The sequence below is a fragment of the Squalius cephalus genome (assembly GCF_949319135.1).
Source record: "Squalius cephalus genome assembly, chromosome: 1".
NCBI classification, from domain to species: Eukaryota; Metazoa; Chordata; class Actinopteri; order Cypriniformes; family Leuciscidae; genus Squalius; species Squalius cephalus.
In genome coordinates this window covers 13,162,420-13,181,421 of record NC_137122.1, presented here as the reverse complement: position 1 = coordinate 13,181,421, position 19,002 = coordinate 13,162,420, and the positions used below count along the sequence as shown (strand labels likewise).

At 41.4% G+C, this 19,002-nt stretch overlaps 1 protein-coding gene across 1 annotated transcript; it reads left to right on the top strand.

Moving 5' to 3' along the window:
- The first annotated feature begins 396 nt into the window (after positions 1-396).
- LOC307157290 (trypsin-1-like) lies at positions 397-16,560 on the top strand. The gene is made up of 6 exons (XM_079869172.1): positions 397-472; positions 4,697-4,717; positions 4,826-4,991; positions 5,061-5,329; positions 13,445-13,593; positions 15,457-16,560. The coding sequence occupies exons 1-6, from the start codon at positions 418-420 to the stop codon at positions 15,745-15,747; spliced, it is 951 nt and encodes a 316-aa protein (XP_079725298.1). The 5' UTR covers positions 397-417; the 3' UTR covers positions 15,748-16,560.
- The last annotated feature ends 2,442 nt before the right edge of the window (positions 16,561-19,002 follow it).

Below are 19,002 nucleotides of genomic sequence, written 5' to 3'. Positions count from 1 at the left end.
ACATTGACCGCTGTATTTGATTTATACCAGGTCCCAGAAAACGTAGTAACTTCATTACTTTGAACTTTGATCACACATGATAAAGTGTATGTGTGTATGTATGAATATCGTGATACATGTATGAATTAAATTATGAAGACTAATGAATTGGAGATAGTGTTGTACATGATTTCTCCAAGCTATTTTTTTCAATGGCTTTCAAAAATGGGTTGGGACGAAATCGACTTTAGCAAAAAGTGGTGGGAACACGTTCCACACACGTCCTCTAAAGAAGCCTATAGAAGCTTAAAATAAGCTTTTTTCCTGAATTAATATGAGTCAGAGATGAACGCAGCAGTGGGGTGGGGCAGATAACTCTTTATAAATGCAGTGGTACTTGCTTTACATTCCATTACAAAGCAATCAGATCACAGAAGTATGAAGTTTAACACAGCTTTGAGTGTTGCCGGTATCATACTTCTCTACATAGCAGGTAAGATCTTACAAAAAAGTCTATAACATGACAAAATTATATGTAAATTTTATGATTTTTCTATTGTTTAAAAACTGACAAGCAATTTAATTCCTGATAACCTTTGTAAACACACTTGACAATTTATGTTTCTCATGATTGTAAAAACCTTTGGATCTGAAGAGTTATGGTTAAATGCTTGAAATTAGTTCTGTAGATAAACATATGCATAAGTTAAGACACCCATACTAAAGTTGACTAAAAAGAGGAATAAAAAATCATCTTTTGGAAACTGAACTTAATGCCTTAATTTAAAAAATTAGGAAAAATCCAACCTTTAAGGACACCAATTTTCTTTGTGAATGAATAATGTATCGTAAATAAATAAATGTTCTTCCTTAAAATACAGGGTGCATAAGTTTGGACACCCCTATGTTAAATTCCCATAGAGGCAGGCAGATTTTTATTTTTAAAGGCCAGTTACTTCATGGATCCAGGATACTATGCATCCTGATAAAGTTCCCTTGGCCTTTGGAATTAAAATAGCCGCACATCATCACACACCCTTCACCATACCTAAAGATTGGCATGGTTTTATTTCAGTTAGCCTAATAGCTAGTTTGATTTGCATTGAGAGATGATCTTATGGAAAGTACCCCATGCCAATCTCTAGGTATGGTGAAGGCTATGTGATGATGTGGGGCAATTTTAATTCCAAAGGCCAAGGGAACTTTATCAGGATGCATAGTATCCTAAAAAAAAAAATAAAAAAAAAAATACTTAAAAATTAAAATCTGCCTGCCTCTATGGGAATTTAACATAGGGGTGTCCAAACTTATGCACCCTGTATTTTAAGGAAGAACATTTATTTATTTACGATACATTATTCATTCACAAAGAAAATTGGTGTCCTTAAAGGTTGGATTTTTCCTAATTTTTTAAATAAAGGCATTAAGTTCAATTTCCAAAAGACGATTTTTTATTCCTCTTTTTAGTCAACTTTAGCATGGGTGTCTAAACTTATGCATAGCACTGTATACATTTGATGACTTTAAATATTAGGCCTATTCTAAAATGTGGAAAATAATGATAATAATAAAGACTGAATAGTGTCCAAACTTTTATGAAGCAAAATACTCGTAATAATCTCTAAAATACTGTACGTGCATTGTAATTCTTGTAATATGTTGTAAAATACTTGAGCAAACTACTCACACATTGTTTGAAAAATGCACACAAAGACAGGCGCACAATTATTTTATATTCATTCACTCTAAATAAATACAAATTGTATAAGTTGTCTAAATATAGCTAGACTTTGGGGTTACTGTTCCATTGATCCATCCGAATAGGCCTTGGACTTAACTGACAGTAGCCTATGCTTTCACTGGGCTTTAAAAGCGCTCTTTAATTAAATTAATAATAATATAGCTGCAAGCAGCAATACGGGGCCAAGCCCTGCAAGGCACAGCAAGCAAAAGCTGCTGTAGCGCAATGCGGAGCCAGAAGAGCAAAATATTAGAAATTTAATGTACATCAAGCACAGCAAGTTCTGTAAGCACATCAATTACAGCAGCACAGCAAGCATTTACGCACCAACAGCAGTGCGGAGCCAGAAGAACAAAAAGAGCAGAAATTGAATATACATGTAAATGTACATCAAGCACAGCAGCGCAGCAAGCATTTAAGCACCAACAGCAGTGCAGAGCCGCAAGAACAAAAACAGCAGAAATTAAATATAAATGTAAAAGAATCACAGCGAGCATTTAAGCACCAACAGCAGTGCAGAGCGGAATGAATTTAAATGACAACTTTAAAGTGAACCCACATGGGACTCGAAACCACGACCAGAATGGTTCAGGATTCTAGATACATGGTTTAGCAGATTGCGCCACTCAGAGGACGTACAATCACAAACTGCAGAGGAGAGCTTCAGTGTAAGAATCAGCACACAAAAGCAAGTTAACCAGATTAGCATGCTAAGCTATCTTAATGCTAATGTAGCTTATGACGTGGTACATCCAATCCTGGCAAAAAAGATATCCTCGGATTTGACATGATGCAAGGAATCGAAAGACACCAATTTTATGATTTTGTGACAAACTGTTCACAAGTTACAGCCTCTGAACCAATTTTGGGTCGACCTTGTTAAATTTGATCTAACCTAATCCCAGTGTAAGAAACATTAGTACAGCTCTTACCCAGATAATAAAGGAGCTCAAATGACAATTTAAAAGTCGCCCCAAACTGGTCTCGAACCCACGACCATAATGGTTCGGGATTCATGACGCATGGTTGAACAGATTGCGCCACCCAGAGGACATGTTTTACAAAGCTGCAGAGGAGAGGTTTCAGTGTAAGAATGAGCACACAAAAGCAAGTTAACCAGATTAGCATGCTAAGCTAGCTTAATGCTAATGTAACTTATGACGTGGTACATCCAATCCTGGCAAAAAAAGATATCCTCGGATTCGACATGACGCAAGGAATCGATAGACACCAATTTTATGATTTTGTGACAAACTGTTCACAAGTTACAGCCTCTGAACCAATTATGGGTCGACCTCATTAAGTTTGCGACATCATAACTTTTTTTTTTCCAGTATAGCAAAAAAATCGGGGACAGTACTTTTATGCGGCTCAGTCCGAAGATCATTTGAGTACATGTTTGGACAAAATTAGACCAATTTTGAAGGAGGAGTAGCGAAAAAACTGTTTTACATTCGCTCCAATATTGCGGCCAGTCACATTGTTGAAAAATAACATATGAGATATCGTTGAAATCGGCATAAGCCAAGGAATATATTGACATAAAGAAATCAAATTTTAAGCAATGTTGGCAAAAGTTATAAGCGTTTTTTCAAAAAACAATGATATCTCTGGAACACTAGGTGGCACTGTGATCAGACTTCTCATGTACCTTCGGGCCATGCTAATGACGATCCATACCAAATTTGGTGAAGAAATTTCAAATAGTTTAAAAGATATTGCAAATTATGTCAGAATTCAAAATGGCGGACACGTGGTACATCCCATCATGACAGAATCGATATCCACGGATTCGTCATGACCCAAGGAATCGATAGACACCAAGTTTATAATTTTCTGACAAACCGTTTACAAGTTATTGGCCAAAATATGCATTTTCCATATCTCATGACCCATAGGTGGCGCTGTTCCCAACTTTGGCATGGAACCTCAGATAATGCTTCCGATGAAGCGTACCAATTTTCGTTTCGATTGATCAAAATTTGGCCGAACTATAGCTTCTGAACCAATTTTGGGTCGACCTCATTAAGTTTGCGACATCATAACTTTTTTTTTTTTCGTATAGCAAAAAAATCGGGGACAGTACTTTTATGCGGCTCAGTCCGAAGATCATTTGAGCACATGTTTGGACAAAATTAGACCAATTTTGAAGGAGGAGTAGCAAAAAAACTGCATACTGTACTTTTCAAAATGGTCACTACTGTAATGGGCGGAGTCTTAATGTAAGATATTGGTTCTGATCAGCATGATGAGAGGAATCAAGTGTACAAAGTTTCATTTTTCTAGATCAAAGGGTTCAAAAGTTATAACCATTTCAATGTTGAATTTTTGAACTGCTGGTGGCGCTATAGAGTTGGTCCTAGAGACTCAAAAATTGCTACTTTTACTATTCATGGCCATCACTACAAGTGTGCCAAATTTCATCATTTTCCTATGTACGGTTCATAGGGCTGCCATAGACTCCCATTTGCGGAATAATAATAATAAGAAAACTAACAGCTACATAGGTGCCTCAGCCCCTTCGGGGCTTGGCCCCTAATAATAATAATAAGAAAACTAACAGATACAATAGGTGCCTCAGCCCCTTCGGGGCTTGGCCCCTAATAATATATATAATAATATAATTAAAAATCTAACAAAAATCAGTGTAATGACAATTTATTCTTTGCATGAAAACACATGAATTAGCCTAATTGAACAGTGTCTGGGTGTACTAAAACAGAGTTATATTCGTGTAGACCTGCCACAGTGATAAGGTAAAGCTAAGAGTGGTCCAGACTAACCTTCCGAACGCATGACTTACAGAAGGTATACTTAACTAAGAACGTTTCGGGAAACACGTATTATCGATAAGGTACAGCTTAAGGTGTAACTTAAGAACGATGTAGCGTTAAGAAGGTTTCGGGAAACGCAGCCCAGTTTATCAGCTCTGCCCACATGATTGTCTACTTACTTTGTCTTTGTCTAAACACACAGGTTCCCTCGGCCAGTTAGATGGTAAGTTGTCATAATAAACATAAGAACTCTTGTTCCACACAGAATGTGTCTTCTATGTCTGTGAGGCATTTTAACAAGGGAATCTCATATCTTCCTCTTTCTCTACAGTATGTGGTCGAGCCCCCCTCAACAGCAGGATTGTTGGAGGGGAGAATGCGACGGCAGGGGCTTGGCCGTGGCAAGTCAGCATTCATGTCATCGACTTTGGCCATAACTGTGGTGGGGCACTGATCACCAAAGACTGGGTTTTATCTGCAGCTCACTGCTTCGAAGGGTATGAAGTTTAACAATTAAGATACATTTGCAGTTTGATAATATTAAAGCAGACCTTCTCTATTTACAGGCTTAATGCATCTGACATTGTGATGTACTTTGGCCGTCTGAGACAATCTGGCTCAAACCCTAATGAGATATCCAGGACAGCGAGTCGAATCATCAGCCATCCTAACTTTGTCTATTCAACTGCTGACAATGACATAGCACTGGTCCAGCTCTCCTCTTCTGTGACTTTCTCTGATTACATTAAGCCTGTCTGTCTGGCGGCGGCTGGTAGTGTATTTTCTGCAGGCACAGAGAGCTGGGTCACTGGATGGGGCAGGCTACAGTCTGAAGGTGAGTGAGCAAGCAAGGCAATTAACCGAATACAAACAATCCTGGTCTGTCATCATTGCTTTTTACTAATGTTAGTTTTTGCTTATTCAACTTTATTACACTGTTAGACCTTACCAGGCTTTTTTACAGTAAAATACTGGCAACACTGTTGCCAGTAATTTAATGTTAATTTTACAGTTCTTTACTGTAATCTACAGTATGTTACTTAATTGAAAATGTTTGGTTTGAAGTAACCATGATGGAGATCCATGTTTGCTTTAGTTGGGATGCTGACCCTTGACTTTTCAACATTAGTTTTTCTCTTGCTGCTTGAACTGTGTTTTTGCAAGCAACACTTAGATTGAATATGATGACAAAATCACCATATAGCTTGTTCTTTCACTAATCTCATTCAGAGTTTAATCCTGTCAAGTCAAGTCAAGTAATCTTCATTTATAAAGCAATTTTAACAATGTAGATTGTTCAAAAGCGGCTTTACATTGATAATAGGAAATTAAAGTAACAGAGATTGTTTTGGCTTTACAGCAGCTCTAGAATAAAGTTATTGTCCAGCTAAAGTAAGTTTTGATTGATTCACTTCCGTTGCAACGATCATTAGTTATTAACTTAGGGTCTGCTAATACGACACCAGTAGTTTGTTGAGGGTTGGTTTGTAGGGAAGGACTACACGCCTGCGCACATATATTCAAACGCGCATACCTATAGACTGAACTCGTAATGTGCATGTGCACGCCATCGTCGTTCACACGGGTTCGCGTTTTTGAAGTTTGCACAGAAAGAACTTAATAATACAGAATTTTTATCGCTTCCCCGTAGCCACGCGAGCCGGAATTATCCCGACAACGCTTTATCTGTAGAGAGGTAAAGGGAGGAGACACCACTAAGACAACCATCCATTGAGTGAGGACAATCTACTAAGTATCTCGTCACTCCTGCGAACAGGAAGGGGGCCAGAACAAATGTGTTACAATATCACCACTGGGAAACTACAGTAATTAGTTACAAGACACTTTTTCTTGCCACAACACGTGTTTTATAAACTCTCAGTTACAGCAGCCAGAGAAAGGCAAATGGTAAAAAGTCAAGAGTAAAGAGACCAACTAAAGCAAATACTGTTCTCTATCATGGTGACTACAAACTTTATTATATTCAATAAAACATCAACAACTAAATATATGTTAATTCTTAACAAGAACTTTTGTACATGTATGAAATAAATAATGTTAAACTGGTTTGTAAACTGTTTTCACACTCAGTGTGGCTGGAACTCAGTTGTAGTCCTTGTGTTTCTCTTTTTTCTCTTCTTGTTTCTCTGTCCTTCAGTGATTCTGCTTATCGAGTGTTCATCAGTGTCTCAATTCACTCACTTCTTTTCATTCAAGTAGACTACATTAGAGAACTAATGTAGGGAATAGTGAATGAGGGTATAGGGTGTGATTTGAAAAACAGCCTCTGAGTGTCGACTTTGAGCGCTGTTAATTCACAGTATATTCCTGTAGGCTATTTTTTGAAAACAACAAATATAATGCATTGCTTTCGATGGTATATTACTGGTTTAATGGAAAATGGTATGATACTGTCAGAATTTGGCCTTTTTTTACAGCAAGGTTTAACAGTGTACTTTGTGTTTGATGAACTTAAACCATTTAAGGCAGTCGGTTTCCTCAAACCATTCAAATAGTTATAAAGTTGTTAAGACTTAATAAGATTTGTTACCTGAATTCAAACTGAATGAGTGGAATAACCTTAAAATCTTTCATTTGAGTAATGTATATGAGCTTACAGCCCAGCTAACTGATTTTTGTTATAAGAACGTTCTCCAAATATTCAGTGTTGGCTCTGGGAACGTAAAAAATGTCCAGTTTTCTTGAAGTTAGAGGAACGAGATGTTCCTCAAACGTTCTTTCAACTTAATTTTGATTAACAATTAAATATTTTAGGAACGTTGATAAGTAACATTCCAAGAACATAAAAATGTCCAGTTTCCTGAATGTTATTTAAAGGTTTGTATGTTGTTCCTGAAACATTCTTTCAATCATTCAAACACCTGCTGTGAACAAGCACTGAAAGAATGAGAAATAAGAACAAAAGCTACAACTTTATTCAGCCAACTGAACTGAAGATAAAATATATTAACTCTCTCAAGATCTGATTAAACATTACCAGCTTCACTTATTACTAACCAGAATGACTTTATTTCTGTCGCCATAATAGTGACCCTAAACGAAACATTTTCAATCATTCATCAACATTTTAACTTCAGTTAATTCTCAATAAGAACTGCAGTAGACGTGCAGGTTTGGTTAGTAATAAGTGAAGCTGGTAATGTTTAATCAGATCTTGAGAGAGTTGACGTCTTATCTTCAGTTCATCTAGAGGCTGAAGAAAGTTGTAGTTTGTGTTCTTATTACTCTTTTGAAAGATGATTGAAAGAATGTTTCAGGAACATCACACTAACTTTTAAATAACATTCTTTTAACATTCAGGAAACTGGGCATTTGTATGTTCTTGGAATGTTAGGAATCAACGTTCCTAGAATGTGGAATTGTTCATCAAAATTAATTTGAAAGAACGTTTGAGGAACATCATACCTATGAAAACACGTTCCTCTAACGTCAAGAAAACGACACTCGGTTACTGACGTAACCTCGGTTCTCTCTAGAGAGGGAACGAGTGTTGCGTAAGTTTAGCTTACGCTACGGGAAAACTTTTCTCGAGAATACTGAAGCAAAAAATTATCCTTTAATTTTTAGAATGTAAAAATTAAGAGACAGCTCGCGCGCCTATTGGCTGCTCTGCGGCAACTGCTGCAACCTATCAGTGCGTCATGGCATGACTCCAGCGCCAATGGGAAGCCTTCCCGCGCTGTCGTCATAGCCCGCCAAAACAGGGTGTGGCTTCGCCTATAAAACCCCACTGCACAGGTTGCACAAGTGATTTCAGTCGACTAGAAGCGAAACCAAAGTGCAGCACAAGCACGGCAGGCTACGCAACACTCTTTCCCTCTCTAGAGAGAACCGAGGTTACGTTAGTAACCGAGTGTCGTTCTCTTACGAGAGTACTCTCGTGTTGCGTAAGTTTAGCTTACGCTACGGGAACCCTATGTAAAGCGCCGTGCGTGCTGAATTTCAAACACTTATGTCCCAAGGGCAGTGCCCGGGGCTCATGTAAAGTGAAGCAATCACAGCGGCATAACAGGGCGAGACGACTCGGTGTTATGAGATAGGTGCATTAGCATATATCTATACAGTTAAGGCAGTATGACCACCTTGAACTGCGTAGGCCACAGGACTTGCAGTATATCAACAGTCTAGTCAAACCGAGTTGGGTAGACAACGTTAATATAGCATTATCAGACTGAGAGCAGTCTGGCCTGTAATGCGGGTACTTCCAGGTTATAAAACCTTACAAATGTAGACAGCGAGGCCCAGCCTGCTGCCATACTAATGTCATGGATAGAAACCCATGCCTCTAGTCGAGTGGGCCCTCACCCCCAAAGGGCAGTTTAGACCCTTGGATGCATAAGCTGACGCGATAGCGTCCACTATCCATCTGGACAGGGTCTGTTTCGAGATGGCTAGCCCTTTAATGCGGCCACCGAACGAAACGAAAAGCTGCTCCGATTGCCTGAAAGCGGCGGAGCGCTCTACATAAATCCTTAATGCCCTCACCGGGCAGAGAAGGTTAACCCCTGCCTCACTATTAGACATAGGGAGGGCCGAGAGGGAGATAACTTGCACTCTGAAGGGAGTCGTAAGCACTTTAGGGACATAACCGTGTCTTGGTTTGAGGATGACCTTAGAGTCATTAGGCCCAAATTCCAAGCACGTAGCGCTTACTGAAAGCGCGTGCAGGTCGCCCACCCGTTTTACTGAGGCTAGCGCCAGCAGAAAAGCAGTTTTAAACGATAGGTATTTTAACTCTACCGTGTGCAGTGGTTCAAACGGTTCAACCTTCATGGCCTTCGAGGACCGTGGAAAGGTCCCAAACCGGAACCGAGGGTGGCCGAGGAGGATTCATCCTCCTAGCACCCCTGAGGAAACGAATTATGAGGTCGTTCTTCCCTAGCGACTGGCCATTTGCAGGGTTTGTGAACGCTGATATGGCCGCCACGTACACTTTGAGCGTGGAAGGGGTTCTCCCGCTGTCCAACAGCTCTTGTAGGAAAGAAAGAACCACCGTTACCTCACCTTTTAGCGGGTTTAAATCATGAGCTGAGCACCACTCAGCAAACACTGACCATTTAGAGTTGTAAAGCCGTCTAGTAGACGGAGCTCTTGCCTCTGTGATCGTGTTCAGCACTCCCTCTGGGAGGCGCAGTGGTGGTAGTTGATCGTCCACACATGCAGAGCCCACAGCTCGGGGTATGGGTGCCAAATCGCTCCCTGGGCCTGAGACAACAGGTCTTTCCTCAGCGGAATCGGCCATGGAGCCGTGCTCTCTAGTTCTATCAGTTCTGGGAACCAGACTTGATTCTCCCATAGCGGGGCTATGAGAAGTATCGAGCATAGACAGTTTATGTGGAGACGCTTCTCTGCGTTTGACCACAGGCCCATAGAAGGTCTCCCTTCGTATAGGGCGCCCCAAATCGTGTTGGACGCATCTGTCGAGACCACTTTGATTCGTGAAGCGATGCCCAGGTTCACGCCTGACTGGTACCAGCCGGGTCTCGTCCACGGTTTCAGGGTGGAAACGCATGTCTGATTCACCGTGAGACGGAGCAGACCTGAGGTCCATGCTCGCGCTGGTACTCGCCGTCTCAACCATAGTTGAAAAGGGCGCATATTCATCAAACCCAGCTGTAGTACCAACGAGGCTGAGGCCATGAGACCCATCATGCTCTGGAACACTCTGAGGGGGAGATATTTCCCCACGGTGAATGTCGCTGCCAGGCGCTGTATCACTGCCGCGCGTTCTCGCGTCAGGCGCGCCACCATACAGCTGGAGTCCAGTTCTATCCCCAGAAAGGAAATTTTCTGGCTGGGGAGTAGAATGCTTTTGGCCCAGTTGACTCTGAGACCCAACTGCTCGAGATGGGTCAGCAGTAGTGTTCTGTGTAACACCAATTCTTCTTTTGACTGTGCTATAATTAGCCAGTCGTCCAGATAGTTCAGGACTTTCACGCCCCTTCGTCTGAGGGGCGCGAGGGCCGTGTCCATGCACTTCGTAAATGTACGAGGTGCCAAAGACAGGCCGAAGGGAAGAACGGTGTACTGATAAGCCTGGCCCTCGAAGGCGAACCTCAAGAAGGGCCTGTGACGGGCTGCTATTTGGATCTGAAAATAAGCATCCTTCAGATCCACTGATATAAACCAGTCCCCGGGTCGAATTCGAGCGAGGATTTGTCTGGTTGTAATCATTTTGAACGAGCGCTTCACCAGCGCTTTGTTCAAGTGTTCAAGTGGCACATTTCCTACACTCAGAATATGAACGGCGTGAGCCGGTTTGACTGATATGGACCCTGTGGTGGTGTGGGACACTGCATGGGTAGTGCTTGTGTGTAAGAGTGAACACTGGGGAGTGGGCACAATTCTTACACTTAGCGGTCGGGCGGCTTGAGCCAGCTTTATTGTTTTCGACCTTGAATGAGTGTGACACACAGTGAGGGTAGTGTTTTCGTGTAGGGGTGGGCACTGGGCAGTGGGCACCTGTCCTACATTTAAGACACCTTCGGCCTGAGCCGGAATATGACCCAAAATAATGCTCTTTTTGCGAGATACGTGGGTCGCCGTAAGAACGGCGTTTGTGTGCAGGCGAGCGAGTTGTGGAACTGACTCGTTGGCTGCTGGATACACCCTTCGAGTCGCCTCTGCTGAGGGAACTGAGAGAGCGGTTCGTGCATACTTCGATGGCGGTCCGGCCGCAGCGGGATTTGACCATCGGCATTTTCCTAGAGTGGCTAGGAAGACTTTGGAGGCTCAATGCTCGGCGCAAGCTTGTGCCTGGGTCCCCGGGCAGGAGGCGGTCTGCGGTGGCTGGTGGAGCGCGAATGCTGACGTGCATCCCGATCCTGGCGTTGTGAGGTGGGCGGAGGAGGCGGTGGGGGTGCTGTTTTCCGAGCAGGCGGCTGCTTCCTAGCGCGGCCTGCTGCGGAACTAGAACGCCGCGGCAGAAAACGCCGCGCCGTTTGCTGCACCTCTGTAAATCGCTCCGTGAAGCCCTTCACCGAGGGACCGAACAAACCCGTTGGTGACACGGGGGCGTCGAGGAAAGTGGCGCGGTCAGACTCAGACATGTCGGACAGCGTTAGCCACAGGTGGCGCTCAGTGACGGTGAGAGCGGCCATATTGCGGCCGATAGTTTGAGCAGCGGTCTTGGTAGCTCTGAGAGCTAAATCTGTTGCGCTCCTCAAGTCCGTCACGCTCTCCGCAGATGGGCCAGCCTCGTCCAGTGACCGGAGAAGGTTGGCCTGGTGAATCTGCAAAACGGCCATGGTATGCAGAGCGGAGGCAGCTTGACCGGCGGCGGCGTAGGCGCGACCGATCAGCGTCGAAGTCGTTCGGGAAGCTTTAGTGAGGAGGCTCAGCTTGGACCGCCATCCCGCAGAGGGCGGGCACAAGTGAGTCGCTACCGCTTCCTCGACGGGAGGAACATAAAGATATCCCCTGTCTTTCGCGCCGTCAACCGCGGAGAGCGTCGAAGAGACAGAGGATTTTAGTCTGGCTGAGTACGGAGCTCCCCATGACTTGGAGAGCTCATCGTGCAGCTCGGGGAGGAAGGGAGCGGGCCTCGAAACAGGTGCAGAGCAGCGTCCAGGCAGAAAGCAGCCATCCAACCTGTTAGGCGTGGGCTCCTTGGGCATTGACCACTCGAGGCCGAGGTCTTCTACGGCCTTAGTGATAAGACGGAGAAGCTCAGCGTCGACAGAAGCCCTCACGCTGGATTCCTGCGTCGACGGGGCGGGGTCAGGGATGGAGCCTGCCCAGCCCTCACTCTCGGACGCCAGAATCGAACAGCTGTCGTCCTCCGCGATGTCCCGCTCCATCTCGTCGGGCGCCGCGACAGCGGGGCGTTGGCCGTCGAGAAAAGAGACGGGAGACTCAGAGAAAGAGGCTCGCGGGGACGCCGCCGGCGAGTGCTCTTTCACAGAGACTTCTGGTGGCATTTGTGAGCGGCGCTTTTTACGGCGCGGCCCAGCAGAAGGCATAGAAATAGTGGGTTTGATGGCGAACAAAGCCTGTCGAGCCCGCAGGGTCGAGAGAGGCAGAGATTCGCACTCACGGCAGCCGCCCTCGGCGAGCGCGAGATCCGCGTGGTCCTTTCCCAGACAGGAAGCGCACAGCTCGTGGCGGTCCCCGTCGCTGAGAACGGCTCGGCACGAGCCGCAGGAAATGATGGGCATTGAAAAATGCCTTTTTCTCTTTTAGAGAAAAAACGTGCGTGTCGCAGCGGCGAACACACACGGAGAGATTGAAAAGGATATGAGCGCCGGGAGCGCAGCAGGTACGGCGAGCGAAGGTGGCAAATATCCAGCCGGGTCCTTGACTCGAGCTCGTCCCGCTGAGATGCTGTTCGACGGCGTTGCTTCTCTCTCTAGATCCAGCGAAGAAGGAGACGAAATCACTTGTGCAACCTGTGCAGGGGGTTTTTATAGGCGAAGCTACACCCTGTTTTGGCGGGCTATGACGACAGCGCGGGAAGGCTTCCCATTGGCGCTGGAGTCATGCCACGACGCACTGATAGGTTGCAGCAGTTGCCGCATAGCAGCCAATAGGCGTGCGAGCTGTCTCGCCTATGTCTGCCTGCTGCAGCAAATGCGTTTTACATTCTAAAAATTAAAGGATAATTTTTTGCTTCAGTATTCTCAAGAAAAGAAGTTTTCCCGTAGCGTAAGCTAAACTTACGCAACACAAGAGTACCCTCGTAAGAGAACTGGACTTTTTTTACATTCCCAGAACCAACACTGAATATTTGGAGAACGTTCTTGCTTTTTAGGTAGTACTCATACTTACTGGTTTTAAAACTTAAATGGTTTAAGGCAATTGGTTCCCTCAAATGGTTTGAGTTACCGTAACTTATCAGGTTTTACATTGTGTAAACCTCAACAATTTACCTTGAAATGTTTTTTTCAAAATGTCATAAGCCATAAAATGTGTCCTCTGATCTGTGTCACAGGCCAGATTCCTGATATACTGCAGGAGGTAATGATACCAATTGTGAACAACAGTGACTGTGATAATACTTATGGAGGGATCAACATAAGCATCACAAACAATATGATTTGTGCTGGATTGTTAAATCAGGGAGGAAAGGGTTCATGTCAGGTAAGATAGCAGTCGTTAATTTTAACACTTTTTAATCCAAATCAATTTACAAAACACTACTAACCTGCCAACTTTACACTGCCAACCTAGTTGCACGATGAATCCCAGTCTTTACTCCACGGATCAAAAACTCGTACATTAGGACTGCTTTTTGATACTACACCTGTGGTCGGTTTCATAAATTGCTTAGACTAGTCTTAAAAATTAGTCATCTAATAATTTTCTGCAAGACTGTTCATAACTTTTTATAGTCAGTTACGTAAAAATATAGATTCGTGTAAGAATATAGTGTTTGGCTCGAGGTCATGGTGCACACGACCCTAGGTTGATTTTACTCCAAACCATCCCTTTAAGAGCCCAACTAATGGAAACACTAATCACTGTTATGGTGACTTCATTGAAACACATTAGAGTTAAACCCCTGTTAATCAATAAAAACTTCTGTAGAAGTCTGCCAGAAATAAAGTCAGTCTGGTTTATGCTGTTTGTGGAGTTGTTTAATCCTCCTCTGCTGAGATCTTCACAGATTTAATGTCTTCTTTTCTCTTCAGTTGATTTCATCTAAGACTGTGGCTGAAGTCAGTTGTAGTTCTTGTGTTTCTGCTCGTCTCTTTTTCTGTTCTCTTATTTCCTTCTTTGATTCTGCTTGTTAACAGGCGTACTAAAGCCCTATTTGCACTATAGTATTATCTGGGGATCTCGTGTGATTTAGAAATTACCCACCCACATCTGAATTTTGTGTGGCACATTCGCACACAATGCCTGTGATTTTACTTTAATTTATTGACTTATCTCCTGGATATGATGTCAACAGTCTAGTTGTATGATATATCATAAACAGAATATTGTTCCTTACCGCATGCTGCTATACAAGTCATTCATCTCCATCTAATCATTCTTTTTGTTTTTGCTCTTCTGATGGTTTTCATCTTTCTCTTTCTGCAAATTGTATAGTTGTATCGTATGGTGTATAGCGTTATGACGCAGCACCCAAAATACTATCAAAACACTCCATTCGTCGCGAAAGATGGATAAAAAGGCGAATAGGGCTTAAGGCTGATATGACCCCATATTTAATATACACAGATTTTGTGGCTCAGATAAGGTCCAGTTCTGGTTTATTTATTTGCTCTTTGGCTGACATGTGGCATTGCTTGTGGCCCAGATCTGGCAAATAGGAGCGGTCCGCCCAAGTGCCGTCATTCCACGCTGCATGTGGGCCAGATCATCATTCCACATGTGCCAGACGTGGACCGGACTGGGCTGAAACAATGTTGCTATGTGGGTTGCGCAGTTCAGTTCTCACACTTTAATAATATGTATAGGCTAACTCCTACCTTAATATAAAAAGCTGTGTTACTACGAGGAATGATTACCTCAAAATGCAGATCTGAATGCAAGTACAATAATGAAATACATACATCTCTCTCACTTTTGCTCAAGTGCCAGTGATTAACACTCAACGTGCCAGTGCTGGCACGTGTGCCATAGGTTGCCGACCCCTGCTCTAACCATTAGGCCAGAACTGCCCCAATATGGCAGCGTCTGTGACAGCTGGAGACAGGCTCAGATCACATCACTGACTTGCCCATACTGAACAAGCCTCGCTGACCGCAACGAGCAACAATTTGTCGTTCCTGGCTTTGTGTCACATAATGTGGAAATATGTCTGCAGACAGCAAAATTCAAGCAAAATTTGTGTTGTGTGAGCTTGCCTTAAGTCAAACTAGTTCTTAAGTTATCAAAATGTCTCAACTATTGCATACTTGTCTCAATATGTCTTAACTATTGCATACTTATGTCTGTAATAGTTGTTCACTGTATATTGTCAGAGATATAAATGCAGAATGTTTGCCAATACAGGGAGACTCTGGAGGCCCAATGGCCAGTAGGAAAGGCTCCCTGTGGATTGAGTCCGGCATTGTGAGTTTTGGTTCCGGATGTGCTGAACCCGAATATCCTAGTGTGTACTCCCGAGTTTCTCAGTACCAGGACTGGATCAAGTCTTACATGAGCAGCAACCCACCTGGATTTGTTGAATTCAACACTGAAAAGCCAACATCCACTGAAAAGCCAACATCCAACTCCAACTTCGGAAGCATACCCAACCTCCTCTTATTTTCCCTTTCTCTCACATTGTCCTTCATTCCTTGAACATTCTCCCTCTACCTTGCTTCCTGGAGATTGTATGAACAGTAATTCTCAGGGTTCTTCGATGAAGAGAACAGTTTTGCTGTACATGCTCTCATAATATGTGAAATGTGAGAAAAGAGCAGTTTTTATTGTTGTTTTTGGGATTTGGGATTTGACCTCTTGAGATTTAGCATGTTTGCATAAATAATAGAGTCAAGTCAAGTCAAGTCATCTTCATTTCTATAACGCTTTTAACAATGTAGATTGTTTCAAAGCAGCTTTACAGAGATAAACGTACAATTTAAGGTAACAGAGAATGTTTTGGCTTTATAGCGGTTCTTCAATAAAGTTATTTTACAGCTAAAGTTAGTTTTGATTGATTCGCTTCCGTCGCAACGATCATTTGTTATTAAATTAGGGGCCGCCAAGAAGACACCATTCTCTCTACACAAACTTTAAACGCGATCCTGTGAGAAACGCTGATGGCGTTCACATGCGCATTAAGAATTGGTTCTATAGTTATGTGCGTTTCAATATATGTGCGCAGGTTTGTAATTCCCTACAAACCAAGCCTAAACAAATTACTGGTCTTTCCTTATAGTTTTGATTCAGAATTTTATTTTATTTTATCAATTCGGGGTAGATACGCAAATTGAGTTTTCCCGACGACCTTTTATCTGTAGAGTGGTAAAGAGATCCTCCATAGGGAGAGACAAGTTGGCACTTCAGCACTGCGTTGTCATCGGGTCCAGGCGAAGGGCCTTCGTCAGATCTGGATACGGCCTGGATCCGGCAGGCTGCGGGAAGACCTCGGGATAAACAAAGACACTAAAATTAGCGTAGATGCCATTCTTCTTATAATGTAACGAGTACATCAGGATTTATGGGAAGTGTTCCCGGTTCCAGCTGACCTAATCTATGCAGCCTAACATTGAATTATAGAAGTCTATAATGTATTATGTGAATGCTATGTCAAAGAGATGTGTCTTTAATCTAGATTTGAACTGACAGAGTGTGTCTGCTTCCCGGACAATGGTAGGAAGATTGTTCCAAAGTTTTGGTGCTAAATAGGAAAAGGAGATAGAGATAACATCAGATATTATAATAGAGATAGACCGATATTAATTTTCTTAATAATGATACAGATTATTTGTATGCTTATATGTCTGATAATTGGACATAAGATAGAACTGGATAATTATTCTGAATGTTCTGGTATGTAATAGTTAAATTGAGTGATATTGTATTTTGTATAAAGAAAGTAACAAATACCAATGTTTTCTTTCTGTGGCTGTCAGGTTTTATGATGAGATTTGAAGAGTAATGACTATTATAATGTATGCATATATATGATGCTGATATTATGCAGTTTAATGAATAAAAACAAAATTAATCATTTAATTATAAATATTGTGTTGTTTAACCCATTTGTGCCCAAATTTTTCTGAATGGTTTCATGCATATAATCCTGTTAATAGTGTCATGTGAACATGTTCTGCATTTATTTTCCCCAGGTTTTTTTTTTCTTTCTTGAAAATCATATTTGAATGTGTGGCAACTATAGTTGCCGGTGGGCAAATATGTTGTATGCACCCCTTCAATGTAAAATATTAATAGGAGGAGAACATTTGGCATTTATCTCAAAATAACTGCTTTCAACAGATCAATCTTTATTCATAAACAAATTTATTATGTATAAAAGTCGAAGAACATTTGATGCAGAACCAAAAAAAACTGCATCTAGCTTATAATCTCTTGAATATGAAAACACAACAAACAACAAATCCATTTGCCTTAACCATTGTGCGCTGTTCAGGGTCTTTTTGACCCACATTTCTGACTTTCATTCATGGGGATAACATGGATAATTTGACATGGTTAAGTGTTTTTAAAAGATTTTTGCCCATCTTTTGGAAAATGCTGTTCTAAAAGTAACAATTTATCACTTTAACCAGTAGATGGCTGCAGAGCACCACTATTTGCTATTTGCTTTTTGACTAACTGAAAGACATCTTTTCACAAGTTTTTCCAGTTGTACTCATATCTACATATAATGAAATCACAATTATAATAATAAAAGTTACTTTTTGTCAAAGTTTAGGCACTTTTTGTACTGAAAAAAAAATATTATATTATGATTAGAATCAAATGAATTTGATCAATGGACAAAATTCATCCTCAAAATCAGAAACAACACAGAACACACAGACAGAAATGAAGTGGCACACTTTAAATTTGTAGAATTATATGAAAAACAGATGTTTGAAATAAATGATAAACTCTAAAAACTCCAACTTTTCTCTTTGTAACATCCTGATCAGGTTTGATTCTAATCATAATGGAACATTATTGAAAAACTGATTTTTTTCAGTACAAAAACGGCCAAACTTTGACAAAAAGTAACTTTTATTGTTATAATTGTGATTTCATTATATGTAGATATGAATCTAACTGGAAAAACTTGTGAAAAGATGTCTTTTAGTTTGAAACTTTTAGTACTTTTAGAGCTCTGCAGCCATCTACTGGTTAAAGTGATTTTTTTTTTTTTTTTTACTTTTTAAACTGCATTTTCCAAGATTTGGCCAAAAATCTTACACTAAACCATGTCAAATTATCCATGTTATCCCCATGAATGAAAGTTAGAAATGTGGGTATTTTATAAGGCAAATTTTTTATTAATTTTTTTTTTTCTTTTTGGAGAATTTTTCTTTTCTTTTTTTGAACATTTTGTGGAGTAAAAATGTCCAAATGAAGAGTAAAAACATTAATAAACTGAGTAAAATTACATTTGTTTAAAATATATATATTGTTACAAAATAACATTTTGTTGCCTGGGTCTCTCAGACCCCAAACAGCCTGAACCTCAAACGAACAGCGCACAAGGGTTAAAGTTGTGGAACATAGTGCAGAACAAAGTGCAGCCATAACAGGGCATTGTGTATCAAAAAGGTAAATGAAAATAAATAAATAGAATGAAGAAAAAAATATATCTATATAGAGATGTCATTTAAAGGGTTAAGTTATGTTTATGCACTAAACAAGACCAATAAACTTGATTTATTAACCTATTAACACAGTATACCCCATTTTCCCATGATATATGTACTTACAAGGCATTTGCCCACCGGCAACTATAGTTGCCGCTTGGACTTTTGACTAAGTATACAAAAAACTATAGATCTCTTGTAAGATTTGTTTTGTTTGGCTGATTCTAGAGACCTTCATGATTATGTAGATATATATATGTCAACAAAAAATACTTATTATTAACATGAA